Source organism: Stegostoma tigrinum, chromosome 3 (genome assembly GCF_030684315.1).
Source record: "Stegostoma tigrinum isolate sSteTig4 chromosome 3, sSteTig4.hap1, whole genome shotgun sequence".
Lineage (NCBI taxonomy): Eukaryota > Metazoa > Chordata > Chondrichthyes > Orectolobiformes > Stegostomatidae > Stegostoma > Stegostoma tigrinum.
This window is the reverse complement of record NC_081356.1, coordinates 46,985,696-47,005,480: the sequence shown is the minus strand read 5'-3', so window position 1 is coordinate 47,005,480 and position 19,785 is coordinate 46,985,696. Positions and strand designations below refer to the sequence as shown.

Here is a 19,785-nt window from a genome sequence, read left to right as displayed (position 1 = left end):
GCTCAGTGTAAAGCATTGCTGCCTAGGACACGATTCCAGCCTCTGCGACTGCATGGACAGACATTATCCCCATGTCTGAATGGGTTTTTTCACATATGGTTTTCTCTTGGCTGTGCTATGTTTCCCATAGTATCCAAGGGTGTACCAGTTACGTGGATTAGCCATAGGAACAGCAGCCTGATAGGGTAGGGGGTGGGTCTGGTTGGGATGCTCATTGGAGGTTCACTGTGCACTTGATTGGTTGATTGACCTACTTCCATGCTGTAGGGATTCTGATTCTTTGTTTGATATCTGCTGCTATTTTTCCTACTCTTACCAGCACATGGCACTGGTAGTAATTCTGACATCACTACCTTTCTTGAGATCCTACATTTTAGCTTGCTTCCTAACTCTGCTGTACTCTTAGGACCTCATTCTTTTCTTAAAAATCACTGTTATTGATATCACTGTGTACCACATTTCTGGCTGTTCACCCTTCTCTTCCAGGATGTCCTGGAGCTGCTCTGAGACCTCCTTGACCTGAGCACCATGGAAGCAACATACCATACTGGAGTCTCATTTACAGCCACATAAACACCTGTTTGTTGCCTTTAAAATTGAATCCCTTGAACATACTGGATTTCAGCACTTTTTTTTGTTCATTCCCTGTGGAGCAGAGCCAGCTGTGGTGCCACAGATTTGGCTGTTGTAGTTTTTATCTTAAGGGCTAGTCACCTACAGTGGTATCCAAAGCAGCACAGGGGAATGGCCAGAGGTGATTCCTGAGCCATCTACCTCGTCCTCTTACTCATCCTGATGGACACCTATTCACTTTTTTTGTCTGTGAAGTCTTATCCTACATGGTGACCATTTCTGTATGTGCTGTCCGTAATCCTCTCAGCTTTGTGGATGCTCCACACTGTCCCCAGCAGCTGCTCCAGCTTTGAAAGATGTGCTTACATGAATTGCAGGCAGAGACACTTCCTGCAAACATGTCCAGCACTGGAAATGTATTTGGCTTCCTGCATAGAGCAGGAGAAACATGGTTTAGGGCTCTCCTGTCAAGACTTACCCCTTTTAATGTAACTCAGATAGTAAGAACTGATGCTGGTGTCAGAGATAAGTGTGAAGCTGGAGGAACAGAGCAGGCCAGGCAGCATCAGAGCAGTAGGAAAGTTGATGTTTTGGGTCAGGACCACTTTCTTTTTCTGAGGAAGGGTCCTGACCCAAAACATCAACTTTCCTGCTCCACTGACACTGCCTGGCCTACTGTGTTCCTCCAGCTCCACACTAAAGGAGTAACACAATGTAAACCTTTGGAAAGATGCTGACTATCAAATAAAAGCAATTTTTCTGGGACCCTTTTATAGCTTACTTTTTAACTACAAAATTAAGCCCTTTAGAAATTATGAACCACAAAAGACGTAATAAAATATAAGCGATTTTAAAAAAATTACTTGAACTTAGCAATCAGCTCTCTCAATACTCCTTTTTTATTTCAGAAATATACTTTATTCATAATCTAGAAATAAGTATGAAACAGGTTGGCACAGACTTTGCAGAAAGTAATGTGGAATTTTGACTCATTAAATTCAATTTAGTTGCAAAGACAGGTCATTTTCTGATTATGAAACAAGCAGTTTGTATTTGCATAAATGTTATGAGACTATCTCAAACTTAAGACTCTCATTATATTTGCTGGAAAGACCTCACACTATGGCCTTTCCCTACTGCACCTTTGGTGGCAGCTGCTCCAAGGTTTAGTGACTCACTCAGCACGTAGTCCTGGACCTTGCATTGTGTAAAGTTTGCAACACTGGGATGAGGTAAACACTTGACTATGGAAGATGAGCAGATTCCAGCAGACCGAAAAGCATCCTTTGGTGAATTGATGATCCTCCACACGCAGTTGGTATTTGTTTCGGTTTCCCCCAGGGAACTGCTGTACAACACAAATCTGTATCACGGATCTGTTGGGATGAACCTCAGCAAAAACCATTTACATCCTTCTCCACACCATCTTTGCAAAGCCACGTTTTAGAACAAGATGCGTGGCAGTCTCTTTGCCTGCACAGCCACTAAGAGGCCAACATGCAGTGGCTCAATGACCGACCGTGCCTGACGAATTGCCCTTTTTAGCCATGTGCACGACATGTGGGTTGCTCTGGGATTGCGTGCATGACATGTGGGTTGCTCCTGACTTGATGTCTGTAATGGAACATGTTTGGCTAGGGGAATGACAAGTTCTGGAGCTCACATCTTCAGTACTACTGCTGGAGTGTTTTCAGCACCCAAAGTCTTTGCAGTATGAATTGCCTATAGCTGCTTTGTCATGTTATATTGAATCATAATTGGCTTGAGACTGGCATCTGTGCTGTTAGGTCCCCAGGAGAAAGCTGAGATGAATTATCCACCCTGCAATGCTGGCTGAAGATTATTGCAAATACCTTCTTTGCGCTAATGTGCTGGGCACTTCTATTATTTGAGGATGGTATATTTTTGGAGCTGCTTTCTCCAGTGTTTAAATGTCTACTACCATTCATGAGTGGATGTGTCAAGATTGTTAGCTTGGATCTAATCCATTGGTTGTGACATCAGTTGACACCGCCTGCCACTTGCTGTTTATGCTGTTTGGCATGCAAGTAGACCTGTTTAATAGCTTCACCAGGTTAACGTTATATTTTTGGTATACCTAGTGTTGTTCTTGACATACCGCACCCACCCCCCAGCACTCTCCATTGAACCAGGGTTCATCTCCTGGCTTGATGGTAATGGAAGAATGTGAGCTATGAGATAAGCTGGACCATGTAGTTGCAGATTGTATTGGAATTTGGAATCGAATAGAATAGAACAGTACAGTACAGGCCCATTATGTTGTGCCACACTTTTAGCATAAACCTCAGGTTTGTCTAATGTCCACTTGTATCTTATACTATCATCCATATACCTGCCTAATAGCAGCTTAAATGCCCCTAATGATGCCGACTCCACTATCCTCTCTAGCAATACGTTCCACGCCCATATGACTCTCTGAGTAAAAAAAGTAAAGAACCTACCTCTGACATCTCCCCGAGATCTACCTCCACTCACTTTAAAACTATTCGCCCATCGTAATAGCCACCTCCATCCTAGGAAAAAAGCCTCTGGTTGTCCATTCTAACTATACCGTTGACCATTTTGTACGCTTCCATCATGTCACCTCTCATCCTTTTTCGTTCTAAGGAGAAAAGCTCTAGTTTTATCAACCTTTCCTCGTAAGACTTTCCCTCCATTCCAGGCAAACATCCTGGTAAATCTTCTCTGCACCTTTTTCAAACGCTTCCACATCTTTCATGTAATGAGGCGACCAGAACTGGACACAATACTCCAGATGTGACCGAACCAGGCTTTTGTATAGCTGGAGCATAACTTCACAGCTCTTGAACTCAGTCCCTCTATTAATGAAAGTTAATACGCCATATATCTCCTTCACAACTCTTATCTGTCCGGGTGGCTGCTTTTAGGGAACTGTGGACATGAATCCCAAGATCCCTCTGCTCCTCCACACAGCTGAGAATCTTTCCATTAACCCTGTATTCTGCTTTCAAGTTTGTCCTTCCAAAATAAATCACCTCACGCTTTTCAGGGTTAAACTCCATCTGCTACTTCGCAGCCCAGCTCTGCATCCTATCAATGTCCCTTTGTAACCTAGAACAGCTTTCTGCACTATCTACAACTTGACCCACCTTTGTGTCATCCGCGAATTTACTAATCCACCCTTCATCTCCTTCATCCAAATCATTTACAAAAGTCAAAAATGGAAGACGACCCAGACCAGATCCTTGTGGCAGTTTTAAAACTTTTTTTTTCTCACTTTAATCTGCAGTCAAAGGTACAGAAAAATTAAATAGCACAGTCTTTATTTCGTAGAGCAGCCTGCCCTCTAATTTAAAAGGAACAGCTATTTATAACCACATGATCAATATGCTTTTCAGTTTAGTGTTTGTCCCTCCTAATGCTATTAGTTTGTGTTAGAGTTTTAAATAATAATCTCTTTAATTTGAAACTTCTTGAATAAATTCAAGATGAAAGTAGAAGTATCAGTATCCCAATTGACATTTATTGCTTTTAGTTCAAGTATATTTTGGAATTAACTTGGTTCTCCTGTTTTTTTTTAGGTGAATGGAATTCCTGTCCTTGGTCAGAGTCACAAAGATGTTGTCAGTATACTAAAAGACTTGCCTGTCAGTGTCACTATGATCTGCTGCCGCCCGATCCCGAAGTCCAAGAAGGAAACTGATGTAGATCATATGGCTCCCATAGAAGAACCCATTCAGTCAATAGACAAGGTATTTTAGTGGTAGCATCTAACGGATTTAAAGAACTGTAGATGCTGTAAATCAGGTACAAAGACAAAGTTGCTGGAAAAGCTCAGCAAGTCTCCAGTTCTAAGGAAGGGCCACTGGACCTGAGACCTTAACAATTTTTTTCCTTCACAGATGCTTCCAGACCGACTGAGCTTTTCCAGCAACTTTGTTTTTGCATCTAATAATTAATCTGTTTGCATTGTGGTTGTTAACATACCTTGACCAGCTTTTCTACAAAACAACTGCCTACTTACGCTCATGTGTGTTGTACGGGCTTCAGAATAGATCACTTGTCACCGAACTCTAAACATTGTATGAAATGGAAGAGTAAAGGTTGCATTGATTGCATGAGTAATCTGAATATAAATATGAGATAATCGAGCATTATTTTGCTGATTTTGAACTCAGTTTCCCTGCATCTAGTGCTGTTGTGCACAAAGCGCTGTTGCTCACAAATTTGGATTAAGTGTATGTGCTTATTCAAAAACTGATTTTTAGTTCTATATTTGGCATTGAGCTATTCGGATTGAGAGATTTATGTTTACACATTTTGGAAAAGATGAAGCTTATATAATCTTCAGGGAATTGCCTCATTTATTTATTGTCTACATTGTCTTGAGTGCTAAGAGGTTATTTATGGACGGTGCACTCCCTGCACCATAACGACCCAGCTTGCTGCTGACATTAAAGGAAGAGAAGTTTGTTTTTAACCCATACTTCAAATTGGAGCAGCAGTTAAAGTGGTCTTAATGTGAATAAACAAAGCACTATTGGGTGCACGTAAAAGTTTTACTTGGCCACCTTTAGTTTCAGGTACTCAATTGACTTAATAATCCGCCTGTCTAAAATTATACATTGTGTGAAAGTAAATATTTACTACTTTGTTGAGACGTTTGAACCATAAATGTACTTTTATTTGGAAAAATGTTTTTAATTTCTCTCTCGTTCTTGCTCTAAATGTGAGAGTCCCATTCTATAACTATAAAGTTAGAAACTAAACTCAAATGTCTTGATACAGTGGATTTTGGAAATCTGAAATAAGATCAGAAAACGCTTTAAGGAAACACAGCAAGTCAGGCAGCATCTGGAGGGAGGGAGTGGAAGAGAGGGAGAAAAAGAAGCAGTAATCATTTCTATTTTGATGACCATAGTAAAGGCCTCTCTTTGCAGACACTTGATCTCCATAGCCTGACCTGAAATTTCCCAGCCTTTTCTGTAATATTGTCCTGTCTCCCTTACAAGGCATATCTTACAGAATGCCTCAAATACAAATCCCCTTACATAATTTCGTCCCAATATTCAGTGAGTCATATTTTGGAAGACTGATTAAAATTGCAAAATTTTTAATTTTTGTAGATTGCATATTATGTTAATAAGGAACAATAATTGTGATGCCCAGCTCAGCTGATTTATGATCAATTGTTTTGTAGCCATTGGAATTTCTTCATTCATCGGCGCCTCGACCTTGGATTGAGGATCAAACAGAATCAGTTGTTGCCAATGGATTTTTACAGGTATGGAATTTTGCGTGAGTATAATTTTAGTTTGTCAACATCCACTTAAGTGTATCTCTGGTTCAGGCCACATCTGACCACTCTTATTTCTGACGATCTCCTCTTTTTGCATAAGAGTGCTGCGTTGGCATGTTTCCAATCTACTGGTGTCTTTCCAAAATCCAGGGAATTTTGGAAAAGTATAACTAATGCATCTACTGTGTCTGCTGCCACCTCCTTTAATACCCTAAGGTTCAGGCCAACTTGCCCCGGCAATCTCTTTAACCCCATCAGTTTACTTAATACCTTCTCCCTGTTTATAGCAATTTCACCAAGTTCCTCTGCAGTAACTGCAGTTCTAGAGAATAAGCTATTATTTTCCACTGAAAAAGACAAAATATTCGTTCAGTGCCTGTGCCATTTCTGTTTCCCATTATAACTATGGCTCTTTAAAATGGCAACAATCACTTGCACTATTTTCTTCCATTTTAAGTACTTATGGAAGTTTTGGTTGCAGTGCTTATGCTTTCTTAGTTTTCTTTTGTAGTTTATCTTAATTCTTTTGGTTTTGTTTGTAGAATTTTTGCTGATGTTTAAAGTATTCCCAATTCTCCAGAGTGCCACCGACTTCTTTTCATTGTGATATGCCATAGTTTTTTCCTTTTTATTATCTTTGACTTCCTTGTTAACTCACGGATGATTTTTCACCTTTTTATAATTCTTCTTTGCCTCAGGAATATACATTTAATTGAAAGATATATAGAATCTCCCTAAGCACTTGCCACTGTTCTCAACAGTCTTGCCCCTTTAATATTTTTGTCCAGTTTTCTTGAGCCAATCCTAAGGTCTGTATACTTAACTTTGCCCAATGCTAAAATGCTCGTATGCAACACTGTCTTCACTCTTTCAAGTTGATTTTGAAACTCTAGCACATTGTGGGCACTCCTTCCAAGAAAATGCTGAGCGACAAGACCATTTCTCAATCCTTCCTTGTTGCATAATATCAAGGCAAAAGTAGCCAGTTCTGCGGTTGGCTCCATGACATCTTGCTCTAAGAAACAATCCCTCATACACTCTGTGAATCTTACTTTAATGAGACCCTTGTCAATGAATATACATGTTCAAATCACCCATAATTGCCATTGTGCCCTTCTTGAGCCCCCCTTCTCGAGCCCTCATTATTTCCTGGTTCGTACCACACCCTATTTAGGCTTTACTGTTCAGGGGCCTGTAAATTATTCCTACCAAGGGGTTTCTTTTCTTGGTTTTTGTTCCTACACAGACTGATTCAACACTTTGATCCCTAGTGCCAATATTATTTCTCTACACAGCCTTGATATCATCTTTAACCAATAAAGCATTCCCACCTCTGCCTCCCCCTCCTCCACCATCCGCTTGGAATACTGCCCGCCCCAGACATTGTAACTCCTGGTCCTGACCTTCCTGTAGCCATTATTGTCATTTGGGAGAACACTGCATCAGAGATGTTACAGAATCAAAACACCCCCTTTAAAAGGTGTCAGAGATAATGGGAACTGCAGATGCTGGAGAATTCCAAGATAATAAAATGTGAGGCTGGATGAACACAGCAGGCCAAGCAGCATCTCAGGAGCTCCTGAGATGCTGCTTGGCCTGCTGTGTTCATCCAGCCTCCCATTTTATTACCCTTTAAAAGGTGATAGTGTTTCTTTTCCTCCGTTTACACGTTCCCAAAGGTCGCTGTGCCTTGATCTAAAAATCATTACCGGATTTTACCTTGACTTAGCTATCTCACAAGCATGAAGAATCACTTCGCAGGCAGTGAAAACATTCCGTAACTTAGGTTGCTAATCATTGGTGGATTGTACTGTGGTAATTAACATGAGGGAAAATCGGGATCAGCTTTGCAGGTGAAACAAAGGCCGCATTTCCACTAACCATGGAACTGACGCACCATCAGTTGCGACGGAAGTAAGTTTCTTGGTTGGACTGTTCTTCTGAAGCAGATGTCTTTTTGAATTTGTTTTTGCTATTTTCACCACATGTTCTTTAAGGGGTAAAAGGGTCAGAAGATTTTCTTAGTTTTTATGCGAATGGTTTTCAAACAACTCATCAGCTTGGCTGTGTTCATTATGTTGATAGATTCACTGAACTGCAATGAGAAGCACTTCAGGTTCTACCAGAGTTTTCAAAATAGGTTTTTTGGACAAAAGTTCCACTCTGCTTGCTACTGTGGATATAACAAGTTACATTCTTTGGATTGCTGTTTTTATATCTGTTTTTAAAGTCTTCAAATAAAGAATCATCAGTCAGTCATTGATTGTTTAGTTACTTAGCCATCTATAATTGTTTTGCCAGAAGATGGCAGATGTGAAATGATGCTTCAGTGCAGACTTTGCCTTTTGCTGCTGGTTAATTTCTGTCTCCCTGCTAGAGGAGAGATGTTAAACTTGAAAGGGTGCAGAAAAGATTTACAAGGATGTTGCTGGCATTGAAGGGCTTAAGCTATGGTGAGATGCTGAATAGCCTGGGGCTATTTCCCCTGGAGTATTGGAGATTGAGGGGTAACCTTTGTAGAGATTTAAAAAATCATGAGGGACATGGATAGGGTGGATATGGTGAATAGGCCGGTCTTTTTCCCATGACAGGGGAGCCCAAAACTAAAGGGCTTAGGTTTAAGGTGAGCAGGGAAAAAGCTTTAAAAGGGATCTGAGGAACAACTGTCACATAAAAGGTGGAGCGTGTATGGAACAAGCTGCCCGAGGAAGTGGTGGAGGCTGGTACAATTACACCATTTCAAGTGCATCTGGATAGGTACGTGAATAGCAAAGGCTAAGAGATATGGACCAAATGCTGGCAAATGGAACTAGGTTAGTTTAGGATGTCTGAGTGGTATGGACATGTTGGACCATTGGATCTATTTCTTTTCTGTATGATTTTGACTCTAAGAAGACAACCACTAATGAGCTTTCAAAAGCCCTTCTTCTTACTTTTCTTTTGAAGAGTGCTTTTCAATGGAAAACTATCCTTGAAATTATTTTACTCAGGGTTGTGAACCTTTGAAATTCTCGACAACAGAGGCCTGTGGAAGCTCAGTCTTTTGAATGTGTTGAAGGTAGAGATTGATAGATTTCTGATTTCCACAGGTACAGAGGGGATGGGGTGGGTAAAAGGCATTGAACTGTTCAGTTTGCCATGACTGTTGAGCAAGGCCAAACTGTCAAAATCCAAGTCCAAAATGTTATAACCCATTTGTACCTTAAATGTTGACTAATTTTGTTTCATGCCAGCTAAATATCAAATTAAATGCTCTCCATGTAGGGGTTTATGATAATTAGGAATTTAACATAACAAGAGTTTAATAGACCAAATGTATATTAATACATTACTAATGTATTTCTTTTCAGCGTCACATCAATCTAAATGAGATTAATGCGACATCTGATATAGATGATGCTGTTGTGGGTGAAATGGAAAGAAAGCAGAGTGATGTTGAGGCACAGAGTTCTCTGGCAATGTGGGAGTCAGAAATCCAAAACATAGAACTGGAGAAGGGGAGCTCAGGCCTTGGATTCAGCATTCTGGATTATCAGGTATTTAATTTTGGTCTGTTTCTTCGAGGTTCTGTGATGGAGTTGTCATTTTGTTTGTTTTATTCTTGCGATGTGGGCATTGTTGGCTCAGTCATAATTTATTGCCCATCCTCTATTTCCCTAGACAGGGTAGCCATTATCTGCCTGTTTCTACTGCTGCAGTCCAAGGGGTCATGACACTCCCGGTGCTATTACCAAGAGAATTTGAGAGCTTTGACCCCAGCAACAGTGAAGGAATGGCAACATTGTCAAATCAAGATGATATTCATAAAATTCCTACAGTGTGGAAACAAGCCCTTCAGCCCAACAAGTCCACACTGAGCCTCAAGGCATCCCACCCAGACCCATTCCCCTGTAACCCACCTAATCTACATATCCCTGACACTAGGGGCAATTTAGCATGGCCAATTTACTTTGCCTGCACAATCTTTGGGCTGTGCGAGGAAAGTGGAACACTTGGAGGAAACCCACAAAGTCATGGAGAGAATGTGCAAACTCCACACCGACAGTCACCCGAGGATGGAATCGAGCCTGGGTTGCTGGTGATGTGAGGCAGCAATGCTAACCACTGAGCTACCGTGCTGTGACTTGAATCTTGCAGGTGGCGGTGGTTTCAAGCATCTGTTGCTCTTGTCCTCGAAGATGGTTGAGGTTATGGGTTTGCAAGGTGCTGTCGGAAGAGCTCAGTGAATTAAATGCTTTAAAAGTGGAATATAGGAAGTAGGCCATTCAGTAGATCATGGCTGATCTATGGCCTAGCTTCATATGCCATAAGATCATAAGACATAGGAGTGGAAGTAAGGCCTTTCGGCCCATCAAGTCCACTCTGCCATTTAATCATGGCTGATGGGCATTTCAACTCCACTTCCCTGCACTCTCCCCGTAGCCCTTGATTCCTTGTGAGATCAAGAATTTATTGATCTCTGCCTTGAAGACATTTAACATTCCGGCCTCCACTGTGCTCCGTGGCAATGAATTCTACAGGCCCCCACTCTCTGGCTGAAGAAATGTCCCCTCATTTCAGTTTTAAATTCACCCCCTGTAATTCTAAGGCTGTGCCCATGGGTCCTAGCCTCCCCTCCTAACGGAAACAACTTCTGAGCGTCCACCCTTTCTAAGCCATGCATTGCCTTGTAAGTTTCTATTAGAACTCCCCTCAACCTTCTAAACTCTGATGAATACAATCCCAGGATCCTTAGCCGTTCATTGTGCATTAAACCTACCGTTCCAGGGATCATCCGTGTGAATTTCTGCTGGACAAGCTCCAGCGCCACTATCCCCTTCCTTAGGTGTGGCGCCCAAAATTGAACACAGTATTTTAAATGGGGCCTAACTGGAGCTTTAGCATGTCTCAGAAGCACACCACTGCTTTTACATTCCAACCCTCTTGAGATAAACGACAACATTACATTCGCTTTCTTAATCACAGACTCTACCTGCAAGTTAACTTTTAGAGAATCCTGGACCAACATTCCCAGATCCCTTTGTACTTCTGCTTTACGAATTTTCTCATCATTTAGAAAATAGTCCATGCATGTATTCTTTTTTCCAAAGTGCAAGACGTCGCATTTGCTCACGTTGAATTTCATCAGCCATTTCCTGGACCACTCTCCTAAACTGTCTAAATCTTTCTGCAGCCTCCCTACCTCCTCAGTACTACCTGCCTGTCCACCTATCTTCATATCATCGGCAAACTTCGCCAGAATGCCCCCAGTCCCTTCATCCAGATCATTAATATATAAAGTGAACAGCTGCGGCCCCAACACTGAACGCTGCGGGACACCACTTGTCACTGATTGCCATTCCAAAAAAGAACCTTTTATCCCATCTCTCTGCCTTCTGTCGGACAGCCAATCCTCAATCCCAGCCAGTAGATCACCTCAAACACCATGGCCCCTCATCTTACTCAGCAGCCTCCCGTGATGCCTTTGATAAGGTGCAAATTCAATCTTGATACTCTTGCTTAAAAACTTGTTGGTCTCCAATTAGCATCAACCACCACTTTGAGGAAGAGTATTCCATCCACTACTCTTTTTTTTTGTGTCAAAGTTCTTTCTGATATCTCTCCTGAACACCTTAGTCCTAATTCTTAAACTGTATCCTCTTGAATCTTCAACGAGTAGAAATTATTAACTTTTTATCAGCCTTGTCTTTCCCTGTTAATATACTGAAGACCTCAGTTAAATAACCTGTTAACCTTCTTAAGGCCTAATTTGTACCATCTCTCCTCATACCTGGATGTCAGACATTAAATTATCATTTTGTGTATACCTGTGTTGAACTCCCTCCAGGGCCAAAACATTCTAAGGCATGATGCCCAGATTTGTTTTCCGAACTCCAAATAGGTTCTAACTCTAGGATTTTGTGTAACTGCAGCATATATATTTACTCTATTTATTCCCTATTCTCCAGCTGTTTTGATATTAATGCCAACATTCCATGAGCTTTCTTGATGATTTACTGCACTTATTCATGGCATTTTAAAGAGCTATGCCTCTGAACCCCAGATTTCATTGGCTATCCGCTATATTTAACTTTGCGCCTACTGAAGAAAATATTAGCCTGAACTATCCTTTTCCAGTCTGAAATGGATAATCTCAATTGCTTATTTTAAAATATCTGCCACAGCTTTGTCCATTCCCCAATATCTGCCATTTTATGCTGTTGTCAACACTGTCTACAATGCAGTCCAATTTCATCAGCAAATTTAGATATTTGACTTTTTGTGCCATTTATCCCAGCTATTAATGAATATTGTGAATAATTAAGGCCCTGGCACAGATCAGTGTGGGACACTACTTTTCATATCCTACTAATTTGAGTACTTACCCATTATTCTAATACTTTGTTTCCTGCCAGTCAACCAACTTCCTATCCATGTCAGTAATTTGCCCTCAATTTCCTGGACTCCCAAGTTAGCTGAAAGTCTCTTCTGAATGCCCATATAAACAATATTCATCAACTTAACTCTGTCTACCACCTTTGTCACCACTTCAATAAACTAATGTTTGTCAGTCATGACCTACCCTTCATGAATCCATGCTGACTATCACTGATTAGCTGACATTTTCATTTCTATACCTGATATTAGCCTCCACTAATTTCCCCACCATAGATGTTGGGCTAATTGGTCTCTAATTCCTAGGTTTCCCTTTGCCACTCTTCTCAAAGAGCAAAGTAGCACAAGCAAGTTTCCAATCCAGATTAACAGCTTCTGAACCCAGGGAACTCTGAAAAATTACGGTTAGGGCTTCGGAAAATTGCTCTCCTACGTCTTTTTGATCCAAATGGATGGAAACCGTTAGGTCCAAAAGATTTATTACTTTTCAGTTCTATTAATTACCCATTATTGATTATTACTTAAAATAATTTTATTTATACCCTGATCCTCTCTGTTGTTTTGGGACTTCTGCCAAGCTAGCCTCCTGTTTTGCTGTGAATACTGAAGCAAAATAATCATTGAGCATATCTGCTATTTTTCAGATTAGATTAGGTTTCCTACAGTGTGGAAACAGGCCCTTCAGCCCAACACGTCCACACCACCGCTTGAAGCATCCCACCCAGACCCATCCCCCTATAACCCACACACCCCTGAACACTATGGGCAATTGAGCATGGCCAATCCAACTAACCTGCACATCTTTGGACTGTGGGAGGAAACCGGAGAACCCAGAGGAAACCCACGCAGACACAGGGAGAACGTGCAAACTCCACACAGACAGTCTCCTGAGGTGGGAATCGAACCCGAGTCCCTGGTGCTGTGAGGCTGCAGTGCTAACCACTGAGCCACCATGCCACCCCACGGTCATTTCCCTGTGGTCATTGATGATATCTGCATTCTCAGCTGTCAGTGGGCCAATAATGTTCTTAAACAGCTACTTTCCCTTTTTATATAATGATAAAATCGTCTCTAATGCCTTTTCTGCCCTTTGTAAGTTTGCTTTTATAACCCTTTTTAACTGCTCCTGCAAGCTACTTTGTGGCCTTTGCTCTTTGTATTTGTTTCATCCTGTGGGATCTGTACTGTCTAGAAGCTTGTCATGATTAAGATTACCATTTTTCATCAATTTAATGGACCAAGCAGCCTTTCTTCATTTGGATTAATTTATAATTTATTGACTTAAATTGTTTTTAATTTTTTGTTTGCTTCCAGGGGATGCTTACAACTTAGTGTGCTTGACTTTTAAATTACATTTATAGTAGTTTAAATTTTTTTTTTGTCTTTTTTAGCTCTAAATTAGTGATGCTTTTACATTTTTAAACTACAGGATCCAGCTGACCCAATGCGAACAGTTATCGTAATTCGATCGTTAGTGCCCAGTGGAGTGACAGAACAAGATGGCCGACTTCTTCCAGGAGACCGACTCATGTTTGTCAACAACGTCAACTTGGAGAATGCTACTCTTGAAGAAGCAGTTCAGGCATTGAAAGGTGCATCAAGAGGCAAAGTTAGAATTGGAGTAGCCAAACCTTTGCCAGTAAGTTGTGTTTTTTAATGTTGTGGTAGGACTGGCACAAAATTCTGGCATTTGATGTGAGTGACAATAACCATAGCTATTTGGGCAGGCAGGGACCGGAATTAGTTTGTGTCTCATCTTTTTTTTGGATATAACATGGGCAAATGTATACTCATTTCTGCACATGAGCACTTGTTTCTAATCTGCACCAAATCAACTGGTCTTACTATTTCTGGGCTATTGACTGTACTTGACTGAAACATGCAAAGAGGATTTTTTTTGTCTCTATTCCTGGGTCAAAAAGAAACAAAACAAACCAAGAAACAAAGAAACCTACAGCACAGGAACAGGCCCTTCAGCCCTCCAAGCCTGCGCCGATCAAGATCCTCTGGCTAACCTATCATCTATTTTCTAACGGTCTTTGTCCATTTGCTCCCTGCCCATCCATGTACCTGTCCAAATATATCTTAAAAGACGCTAACGTGTCTGCGTCTACCACCTCCGCTGGCAACGCGTTCGAGGCGCCCACCACCCTCTGTGTAAAGAACTTTCCACGCATATCTCCCTCAAACTTTCCTCCTCTCACTTTGAACTCATGACCCCTAGTAATTGAGTCCCCCACTCTGGGAAAAAGCTTTTTGCTATCCACCCTGTCTATACCCCTCATGATTTTGTAGACCTCAATCAGGTCCCCCCTCAATCTCCGTCTTTCTAATGAAAATAATCCTAATCTATTCAACCTGTCTTCATAGCTAGCACCCTCCATACCAGGCAACATCCTGGTGAACCTCCTCTGCACCCTCTCCAAAGCATCCACATCCTTTTGGTAATGTGGCGACCAGAACTGTACACAGTACTCCAAATGTGGCTGAACCAAAGTCCTATACAACTGCAACATGACCTGCCAACTCTTGTACTCAATACCCCTCCCAATGAAGGAAAGCATGTCATATACCTTCTTGACCACCCTGTTTTGACCTGCGTTGTCACCTTCAGGGAACAATGGATCTGAACACCCAGATCTCTCTGTTCATCAATTTTCCCTAGGACTTTTCCATTTACTGTGTAGTTCGCCCTTGAATTTGATCTTCCAAAATGCATCACCTCGCATTTGCCCAGATTGAACTCCATCTGCTATTTATCTGCCCAACTCTCCAGTCTATCTATATTATGCTGTAATTTCTGACAGTCCCCTTCACTATCAGCTCCTCCACCAATCTTAGAGTCATCAGCAAACTTGCTGATCAGACCACCTACACCTTCCTCCAGATCACTTACATATATCACAAACAACAGTGGTCCTAGCACAGATCCCTGTGGAACACCACTGGTCACAGGTCTCCAATTTGAGAAACTCCCTTCTACTACTACCCTCTGCCTCCTGTTGCCCAGCCAGTTTTTTATCCATCTAGCTAGCACACCCTGGGTGTCATGTGACTTCACTTTCCCCATCAGCCTGCCATGGGGAACCTTATCAATCGCCTTACTGAAATCCATGTATATGACATGTACAGCCTTTCCCTCATCAATCAACTTTGTCACGTCCTCAAAGAATTCTATTAAGTTGGTAAGACATGACCTTCCCTGCACAAAACCATGTTGCCTATCACTGATAAGCCCTTTTTCTTCCAAATGGGAATAGATCCTATCCCTCAGTATCTTCTCCAGTAGCTTCCCTACCACTGACGTCAGGCTCACCAGTCGATAATTACCTGGATTACCCTTGCTGCCCTTTCTAAACAAGGGGACAACATTAGCAAGTCTCCAGTCCTCTGGGACCTCACCCATGTCTAAGGACACTGCAAAGATATCTGTTAGGGCCCCGGCTATTTCCTCTCTGGCTTCCCTCAGTAACCTGGGATAGGTCCCATCCGGACCTGGGGACTTGTCCACCTTAATGTCTTGTAGGATTCCTAACACTTCCTCCTTCCTTATGTCAACTTGGCCTAGACTAAGCAAACATCTAACCTCAATGTCCGTCATGTCCCTCTCCTTGGTGAACGTGCAAAAGTGCAAGCGGAATTTGCACTATGAAACAGCTTTACTAGTTTTTCCAATCCTACAATAGCCTTTAAAGAGACTGTTGATCAGGTTGCTAGTATTGTAGAGAAAGTTTTGCTTTTACCTCCCTCTTCTGCAAAACATGAACGAATGGCATAATGTTCCAGTCAGTGCAGAGTGGAGGTGGAGGAACACAGCAGGTTAGGCAGCATCACAGGAGCAAGAAAGTCGACACTTTGGGTTTACACTCTTCCTCGGGACATAATCCTCCATCCTCTGACTTGTATTTGAGTTTGTGAAGGCAGATAGTGTTGAATGCCCAATGTCTGTACCTTTTTGTCCGCTATTCACTCTCTGTTAAAAGGAGGTGGTAGAGGCAGGCATAATAACATCACTTAAAGTGTACCCAGACAGATACATGAATGAGCAGGGAGCAGAGGGATACAAATAGAACATAGAACAATACAGCACAGAACAGGCCCTTCGGCCCTCGATGTTGCGCCGACCTATGAACTAATCTAAGACCCTCCCCCTACACTATCCCATCATCATCCATATGCTTATCCAAGGACTGTTTAAATGCCCCTAATGTGGCTGTGTTAACTACATTGGCAGGCAGGGCGTTCCACGCCCTTACCACTCTCTTGAGTAAAGAACCTGCCTCTGACATCTGTCTTAAATCTATCACCCCTCAATTTGTAGCTATGCCCCCTTGTACAAGCTGAAGCCATCATCCTCAGAAAAAGACTGTCACTGTCCACTCTATCTAATCTTGAAATCATCTTGTATGTCTCTATTAAATCCCCTCTTAGCCTCCTTCTCTCCAATGAGAACAGACCCAAGTCCCTCAGCCTTTCTTCATAAGGCCTGCGCTCTAGACCAGGCAACATCCTGGTAAGTCTCCTCTGCACCTTTTCCAATGCTTCCACCTCCTTCCTGTAATGGGGCGATCAGAACTGCACATTCCAAATGAGGCCGCACTAGTGTTTTGTACAGTTGCAGCATGACATCATGGCTCTGGAACTCAATCCCTCTGCCAGTAAAACTTAACACACTGTAAGCCTTTTTAAACAGCACCATCAACCTGGGTGGCAACTTTCAGGGATCTATGTACATGGACACCAAGATCTCCCTGTACATCCATACTACCAAGAATCTTTCCATTGACCCAGTATTCTGCCTTCCTTATTCTTCCCAAAGTGAATCACCTCACATTTATCCGTATTGAACTCCACTTACCACCTTTCAGCCCAGTTCTGCGGTTTTTCCAAGTCTCCCTGCAACCTGCAACATTCTTCCAGACTGTCCACCACTCCACCGACTTTAGTGTCATCTGCAAACTTACTAACCCTTCCACCTATGCCTGCATCCAAGTCATTTATAAAAATGACAAACAGCAGTGGTCCCAAAACAGATCCTTGAGGTACACCACTAGTGACCTGACTCCAGGCTGAATGTTTTCCATCAACCACCACTCGTTGCCTTCTTACAGAAAGCCAGTTTCTAATCCAAACTGCTAAATCTCCCTCAATTTCGTGCCTCTGTATCCTTGGAGAATAGGCGGCAGGTTTAGATAGAAGATCTGGATCGGCGCAGGCGTGGAGGGCCAAGGGCCGACTCCTGTGCTATGATTTTCTTTGTTTTTTTGTCAAGGCCACCTTTTATACTACGTATTTGCAACAAATTCTTGAGATTCATTCTCCCTTTTCATGGTTTCTGCATTGTTGTTGCAGTCATCACCCATCATGTTGTTGTTTCTCTTATCTTTCAACTCTCCCCAGTCCTGTATTTCCCTCCTTCACCAGGATTCATCCTCCTTGATCCCATTTCCCAGGTTTCCCTTGAGATAGACTGCCCCAAGTTCTATTCTGTCTTTGTCCCCTTCAGTGGAGTAGGATTAGAGTTAGGAACTCCAACCAAACCTAAAGATTGCCTGAGAAATACAATTTGTATTTTCAATCTGTTTCTAGTTTAGACAGTAATTTTCTCCTCTTATCCAATTAAGCATTATTTGGGGTGGCACGGTGGCGCAGTGGTTCGCACTGCTGCCTCACACTGTCAGGGACCTGGGTTCAATCCACCTTCGGGCGACTGTGTGGAGTTTGCATGTTCTTCCCATGTCTGTGGAGGTTTCCTCCCACTGTCCAAAGATGAGCAGGCAAGGTGGATTGGCCGTGTTAAATTGCCTGTAGTGTTCAGGGATGTGTAGGTTAGGTGGGTTATAGGGGGATGGGTTTGGGCAGCTGCTGGGAGAGTCAGTGTAGACTTGTTGGGCCGAAGGGCCTGTTTCTACACTGTAGGGATTCTATGATCTATGATCTAAATGTTCCAGTTCAGTTTTGCATATGACAGGCAAGTAAAAATCTAACATGCGGTGACATGTTTTCTTCATAGCCAGTGCTATGTTTTTAATATTGTGGTACCATTTAACATAATGCTGTTTTGTTAACTGCAATTACTTAGCCACTGAGAGGCTGCAACTAGAATCCACATTTGTTGTCATGCATTGAGGAGCCTGCTGTCAATCTTCTAGCATTTCAAAAGCTGGTTAATTCAGCTTTAATTACTTTTAGTTCTGTTTCAACCTCATTTTATATATATTCTGAAAGACTGCCTTGCAAATAATTCACATCTGTAAGGTTTTGGAGTAGATATGTAGCTCGAGTTGTGGGTGTTGAGGTTGGTTGGCTTGCCTAGCTGGTTTGTTGTTCCGCAGACGTTTTGTAACCTTGCTTGGTAACATTCTCAGTGCAGCCTCTGATGAAGCATCGGTGTGTTTTCCCGCCTGTTTTTAAACTCTGGGGTCCGTTGTGATAGATTGCCTCACTTCCGGGTTTCCTCCGTAGTGGAATTTCTACGGGGTCGAGTTCAATGTCCGCGCCTTCGACTGGGGCAACACCAAGATCCTGGGATAGGCTAGGCAGAGACAAGCCCAAGAATTACTGGAAGCATGGCACTCCACGAAGCAGGCCATCAATAAATGCATTAAACTCGACCCCATATACATTCCACTGTGGAGGAAACCCAGAAGGGAGGCAATCCATCGCATGGACCCCAGAGTTTTAAAAACCAGGTGGGAAAACAGACTGATGCTTCATCAGAGGCTGCACTTGAGGATGTTACCAAGCACTGTAATGAAACAGGTCTGCGGAACAACAAACCAGCTCGGCGGGCCAACCAAGTTCAACAATTCACATATGTGAAAATTCAGATCATGTTTAATGTTGTGGCTTCCTTGAATATGACTTTTTAGTTGAGCATTCTGAAGCAAGTAAGTAGAAAGCTCAATTTGGACTAAGATTGATTTGTGTCAGTTCACTTTTTAATCAATTATTTTTGACTTGAATTGGGTGATTGATGTAATTGGGTTGAACTGTTTGTGTCTGTTAGGTGTCTGAATAGACACTGGAGAGTCAGCATAAGTTGCATTTCAATCGACTTGCTAGTTGGATATGTGTGGACATTTTGCTGTCATCATGGTGAAATATCTTGAATTTCAGATCTAAACTGCATAAGTACATAAAATGTGATGAAGAAGCAGCAATGTTCCCTGTCTGTATGTATGATAGTTGGGCCTCACATTTGATGTTTCAACTAATATAACACATATAATTTCATGTCTACTGTTCAGGGCCATTTGATATTATGAAAGATGCAGTTGCTGTACAAGCCAAGTTTTTTGTTATATCTTGAGGGATTTTTTTTTCCTCCCTAGCTTTGTGAAGGATCTGTCATAACAAATCACTGAAAATTTTGGAAATCTTATGCAATTAATTTTAACATTGCCCCTCTCAGACTAATGGGGAGACTGGGATTTTTACATATCTCTTGTGATTCCTGTCTCTGCAAACCTGACCTTTTTAAAATGGCTACCCTTGTGTTGAATCTTCAGTACTTGGGTGGTAAACTGAGTTAGATGTCGCTAGCTGAAGCTGGA

General features: G+C 42.0%; 1 protein-coding gene across 4 annotated transcripts in view; it reads left to right on the top strand.

Moving 5' to 3' along the window:
- The window catches only part of LOC125451281 (multiple PDZ domain protein), a 227,215-nt gene that overhangs the window by 28,318 nt on the left and 179,112 nt on the right, over nt 1–19,785 (top strand). For all 4 annotated transcript variants that reach the window (XM_059644577.1, XM_048528244.2, XM_059644578.1 and 1 more), the window contains 4 exons: nt 4,137–4,307; nt 5,756–5,839; nt 9,205–9,390; nt 13,659–13,868. In XM_059644577.1, coding sequence (XP_059500560.1) covers nt 4,137–4,307; nt 5,756–5,839; nt 9,205–9,390; nt 13,659–13,868 — 651 coding nt within the window. The remainder of the gene's footprint in view (nt 1–4,136; nt 4,308–5,755; nt 5,840–9,204; nt 9,391–13,658; nt 13,869–19,785) is intronic.